General features: G+C 42.7%; 1 protein-coding gene across 1 annotated transcript in view; it reads left to right on the forward strand.

Moving 5' to 3' along the window:
- The window catches only part of LOC108372441 (octopamine receptor beta-3R-like), a gene marked incomplete at its 3' end in the record, with an annotated part of 17,940 nt that extends 12,617 nt beyond the window's left edge, over positions 1–5,323 (forward strand). The window contains exon 5 of the mRNA XM_017628132.1: positions 2,977–5,323. Within this exon, the coding sequence (XP_017483621.1) occupies positions 2,977–5,323 (2,347 nt within the window). The remainder of the gene's footprint in view (positions 1–2,976) is intronic.
- Between the last annotated feature and the right edge of the window lie 1,021 nt (positions 5,324–6,344).

Consider the following 6,344-nt stretch of genomic DNA (forward strand, 5'->3'; position numbering starts at 1 on the left):
AAATTTTGAAATCTGGATCGTGGATCGCAATACCGTCAATAAATATTGACGTTGTAGCACTTTCAAAACGCGATCCATACATTTCTTCAGTTCTTCTTTCTTCTTTTACTCTCATAATGTAAACATCGGCTCTGCCTTCACTCTCGGGGCTTAAAATCTTTCAAAACAAATTGAACAAATCTTAAAATAATTGTGGAATGCATTATCTTTAAATTATACGTACAAAATAAAAATATTTTCTTGCAAATACTGACGCGATAAATATTGAACATGTAGCATTCGTGCGCGATCCATCAATATGGATCGCGATCCAAATATTGTGATAATTACTGACCGTGGGACAGAGCCCTTTGGGTAAGTGTATTATGGGTGATGGCAGCCCTGCACTTAATAAAAGCAATTGGCAATGTTGAACATAGGCGATTTCCATGACGATCACTGTATTTCAGGATTTGCAGGTTTTACAGGTAAAGCGGTTTTCGCCATTAATAAACCTTATGGAAGGTGGCGTACGTTAACCGCTTCCTGTAAAAACCTGCATATCATGAAGTACCTGCAAATCATGAAGTACCTGCAACATACTTATTAAAAAGAGAAACATCGGAATATATCGATGTATCGATAGTTTTAGGGCGATTTTTTTCGGCATCGATGTTAGTGTTTACGATACATCGAAATATCGATGTATCGATGTTGGCTCTGAAAATTTGCATCCCTAGCCTCACTGCGCCTTAAAAGTATGTTTGTGTTGTTTGGTACCCGTATTGTAATATTTCATTTATTTTATCAATTTTATGAAATATTGCTGGCAGAAAACTTTCCTAACCCTCTTCACTTATGTATACAGTGAAAGCTCCCATAAGCGGGACCCGTGGGCACCTACTTTTTGTTCGCCTATGGGAGATGTTCCCTTGGGAATTTTATAAAAAATAACATTAAAATTCTTTTTTTTTTATTCTAGTTTCAAATTAAAATAATATTTTTTTCTTCCCTACCGACAAATCTCATTGCGGAAGAGTCAACATCTGACCGAAAAAAAACACAAAATTGAGCTTTGCGTCCACTTATCGGATATTTTTTTTCATAACTGGAATTTTTTGAGTACCGTGTCCGTTTATCCGAAAGTCCGCGTATGGGAGAGCATTTCATATGGAAAAGAAAACCAAAACTTATTCGTTCCCAAGAATTTTTCCGCTTATAGGAGATGTGCGCTTATTAGGGCGCCCGTCTATGAGAGCTTTGACTGTATACCCATATTGCAATATTCAATTTTCCTGGCAATTAAATTAAATTAAAATTTTCAAACAGGTGGAAACTTTCAACGAAAATATTTGTGGCTGTTAACCTTTTGAAACCTTTTTCTTTTGACATCTATATTGTAATATTTGCTTTATTTTGTCACTTTACTTAAACTGCATATTTCAAACAGGTGGGAACTCTCCAAAATTGTTTTTTTGCCTACCATGTTTTAAACTAGACCTGTAGTAATACATCGGTCAGTTGTGCGCGTACAAACATACGACCAGACGGACAGAATAAAAATTCTAAATTATAAATTCTAAAAAAGGACTTGTTCAATTTTGAGAGCGATCTTCACGGCCATCGGTTAACCCGAGGTCAGAAGGACCCTTTCATTCCAATTTTTTCATCTAGGGTTCGCTGAAATCCCATAAAACCCCATCTGGCCAGAGATAATCCACTTGAAGTAAGTGGAGCTACCATAATTTCCTTACTCGACGACAACTCCTCAAGAATACCCCGACTTGCCAGCTCATCGGCTATGCGGTCATTAAGCTCGAAGAAGTGTCATGCGATCGGAAGTAAGAAGTGAAGCAGGCGTTCCTTTGCGAAGCCAAGAGCCCCAATTTCCGGCTGATTATCAGTGTTATATTTCTATGCTTGAAATACACTGCAGTTATGCGGGCCCCTATATTAGAGATTGATAGAGGGATATTGATAGGGGTATAGATTGATAGGGGGTATAGATTTATTAAACAATAAGTTCGCAGAACAATTTTTGCAGATAATACACCCCACCCTATCCTTCGTGAACGATATGTGGGCGGTGAATGATGCACTCGGACCCAGCGAGCAGGAATTCCGAGATTCCCATAGTTGAAAGTGAAGTCCAAGCTACTTTGCTTAGCTGCGGTGTGGAACAACAGCTTTGTCTGCTATATACAGAGGCGCGATATGTACCACTACTTTAGGTACGAGATTAGGGCTAGTCGGAAGTGTGCCCCTGATTTCAATCAAGGCAGATTTTGCATTCTTTATAGCTGCTTAAAGATTGCGGCCTTGTCCAAAGCACTTTACCACGCAAGAGCACGATACCAAAAAATTGGTTTCATGAAGGTATCACAGAGTCAAAAAAACAAGCTACCCTCGGAGACAAGCGTCAACGCTTGCCAGTGGATACTCTGCAACAATATAAGGCTACTACAGGCGCCTTTTTTACCATTTCTTTTGCTGTTCCATATCCAGTAATCTTTTTGTCAAGCATCAATCGCAGATAATTAATCTATGTACAGAGCTTTAGATGTGCTGTCTTGTCTGGGCTTACACCTGAACCACAGTTAGCATCCCAGTTATCGACTAAGTCCCGGTATCCCTGCACAAGTTCGTACAGTGTGTCTAAGAAGTTTCGTCCAACTATCATTTCTTCTCCACCAGCTTAGACGGCAGAATGGTGGAACTGTGCTGTTATGATGCCGCATCGAAGGAAGTCAAGTATTTGATAACGCAAAAGCCGTTGCACCGGCTATTTCTAAAGTTTAACAGGCATATCAATAATCTTTAAGACCTGAAAATTTCTTAAAGTTTTTCCATCAACTCTCACCCATTGGCGCAGAAAAATTCATGAGAAACTATATGTTAATATCGGCTCTAGTCTCAAATTTAAATATATAAATATTAACGATTATAAATATAAGAACACTTACCTTTTTCCTTCCAACTTTTCTCCCCTCGCTTCAGGATATACTGCCACAAACGACGGACGATGATGATGAAAAAGATGACTGTGATGAATTGCGTGTTCCAGCACCACCCCGCCGCCTCAGCCGTAGTAGCATTGACTTACGCGACTTGGAGCAGGAACGTTACGAGAAGGTGACACATACTGACAGCGCACCCTCTATGATTGCACTGCACTATGCTGCACAACAACAACAAAATGGCGATGGCACCACCCTCAATCCACAAATATGGACGGATGGTCTAGCAGATATACAACAATCCGTTTATATCACCAAAAGATCCGCCTCCCCAATCGACTCAAAACACAATTCGCCGCATCACAGCTCTAGCCGCAAGCATTCCGACGATTTGCAGCAAAAAGGTTGTGATTCTGAGCAATACCAACAGGTGTTTGGCATGCTGAGCGATGACAGTGAGTCGAATGACTATTATGATAGCGTCATGCATTTGAAAGTTAAGCAGCAGCAACTACAAGCGCCAGCTACATGTCTGCCAATCGCAGAGGATAACAAAGAACTGAAACGCCTAATTGAAGACAACTATCTATACTTTAAAAAGCAAGCGGTTGGTGACGATTCTACGGAGCAGGAAAGTCATCAAGCATCAAGTAGTGGCAAATTTCCTGCACACAGCGAAACTGATTTTATTAAAATGAAGAACGGGCGCAATCGTAGTCGCAGTAGCGGCAGCAGCGAGGGCAGTGCCAAGAAACCATTTGCACTTAGCGACTCTGAGTTCCTTAAAACCATAGCTGATACTAGAAGTCGACGAAAACAACTGGAGTCACTTAAAGAGGGTGTTGTCAAGGAGGAGAAGACGAAAGAAAAGGAGAAGGGCTTCACTTTCAAGGGCTTGTTGGCGAAGACGAAACGCTCAAGCACCGAGTGTTTCTCGATCGAAAAGAAACGTCACCAAGCTAATTCTGAAGAGATACGCAGCAGTCGGGCACAACTCTTTCGACGCTCACGCAATCGCAAGCTGTCGCACAGCTACAATGGCGGTATGAGCCGTAAAAATGAGGTGCGCTCGCGCCAGCCCAGTGACACAGACTCCGAGGCGGGATTCGTATATTTTTCATTTACAATGGGCGAGAGTCAGGAGAGCTCCGCAACGCGCTACAACACGCCTGACATCTTGCTCGACATCAACGTGCTCAACGAACAAACGGACGATAGTTTGAAGGATAATGCATCAGTGCTAACGCATGAATTCGAAATATCCACCGCGCCGCACGTACACAACAGCTCGGTGCAACTCATCGACCTAGGCGAGTCGCAGGAGGTTGCTTTCAGCGGTTCAGATGATTTCTCGCAGTACACCGACTGCCTAACCGAGTCACCGCACATACCAACCACACCGCCACCATCACTGTCGCCTTCCTCACTAGCCGAACCCATAGTTCCTGAACAACTGCAACACCAGCAGCCCACACAACGCGCTGTTGAACTGCCGGAGAAAAGCAATATTCTCATTACCTCGCGCACAGACCTTGTGGAGCTTTTCCGCTCACTAAGTTTTCCCATCGCTGAGCTGGGACCCACAACCATCGACTCGCCGCATCGCAAATTTCACTCATCATCCAACTCCACCGAATCGAAGTCGGGCAAGTCAGCAAAACACATTAAACAGCGCCTAAGCACACTGAGCGATCAAGTTTTGGTGACGAAAAATAGCAACAATTTTCTTGTGTCCCCACCGCCAACACCCAATTTCAATTCTGCACAAAATCTACCCACAACAAAGTCAAATGTATACACTAGCGTGCCAAGTAACACGGTCAACGTATACTTCCTCTCGCCGCCACCCACAGCGACATTGCCACAATTCTCAAGCAGCTCGCCAACAAGCAACCCTTTTACCAGTGACACGTCCACTATATCCTTGGACGTGCTGACCGCGCTGCCAGTGCCGTCACCACAAAATCAGCAGATGCACGCAATATCGCAAATGCCGCAAAATAAATCGCCGAAGCCAGAAATCATACTTGACTCCACGCTCTCGCCCACCTCGTTGCACAGCGGCAACAAAGGCGATATCGACGGTGGCGATGGTTGTCTGCTGTCCGGGGAGGAAAAGGATTTAACTTCGCCATTGTTCAAACGTCACGACAGCGAAGCAGAAACCAACTTGATGACAACGGCGCAAGCAGGACGTCATCGCGGTAGCATATTGGCAGGTGGCGGCGGCGGTTGCGGCAGTGCCTATGACGGTAACGGCGGTCAATCGCTGCGTAAACGTCAAGCCTCAGTGGTGACGTACGATGTGAATGTCATAAATTTTTCACAGGAGAACAGCGATAGCCGCAGCTATTTACCTATGGCACGTGTATCGACCAGTTCGGCAAGTAAGTAACACACATGCAATACATTCGAAGTCACTATTTCTCGACAAATACTATGAGCACACCATTTGCCAACAATGCCATCAACAAACCGTCAATGCCATCAGCACTACCAACAACACCACCATAAACACAACAACCAGCATAGTAGCACTTGCTTGGCTAAGGTCGTAAGACCGGCTATTATAGACCATTGCCACTCATTTTCCAGCAAAAATCATTACATACAAATGTAGATACTCAAGCGAGTTTATAATTGCATCATGATGCGCATACATACATACGTGCATATACCTACACACACTTACATATATACTCATACATGCGTACATATAGTCAATGCATCCAAGTAATTGCGGCAATTAGACTGCGGGTTAAACTCCTAGTTCATGATACCTTGTGGGACTTTGTGTGTTGGTAACGCGCGCACTGGCCCTGCAGGGAAAGCTACCAGTTGTGAACCAGTATGATAACCGATTGCGTTTCAGCCCAACTAGTTCACGTTCTATCCATCCCCTTTTAATGTTAGCGTCTGGTATTTTTAACATGGCGGTGTCAATTGTCCGCTCCTGCATCAGCACGCTACCAGTAGAAATATTAGTTGACGGAATAGACTGCCTATTCATCCCCCGTGTAAAGCATAAGTACGCCATTTTGCTCGCGGCGCTGCAACAATGGCAATGGTCGACAGAGTAAAGCTTTGGCCCGCCAAATCAAGAGATCCGAGTTCGAATCTCAGTAAGCGATTTTTTTTATTTTTTTTATTAATTTTTTTTTATATCTCTTATTGTAATTTTTAAAATTATTGTTTTAAAAAGAACAAAAAATTATTTATTTTCATTTTTTTATAGTATTTTAGTATTTCGGTTTTTTCCAAATGAAATTAAATTTATGTAAAATTTTTATTTTATATTTAATTTAAATTGAAATAATTGACTTACTTTACTTTAACCACCCCAAGCGCACTCGAACTTGAAATCTTAGAACCAGAATCGGTACTCTTCACTCGACGCCACAGCCGACA

This window comes from Rhagoletis zephyria, unplaced genomic scaffold, assembly GCF_001687245.7.
Source record: "Rhagoletis zephyria isolate East Lansing unplaced genomic scaffold, Rhagoletis_zephyria_1.1 Rzeph_scaffold_05758, whole genome shotgun sequence".
Classification (NCBI taxonomy): Eukaryota; Metazoa; Arthropoda; class Insecta; order Diptera; family Tephritidae; genus Rhagoletis; species Rhagoletis zephyria.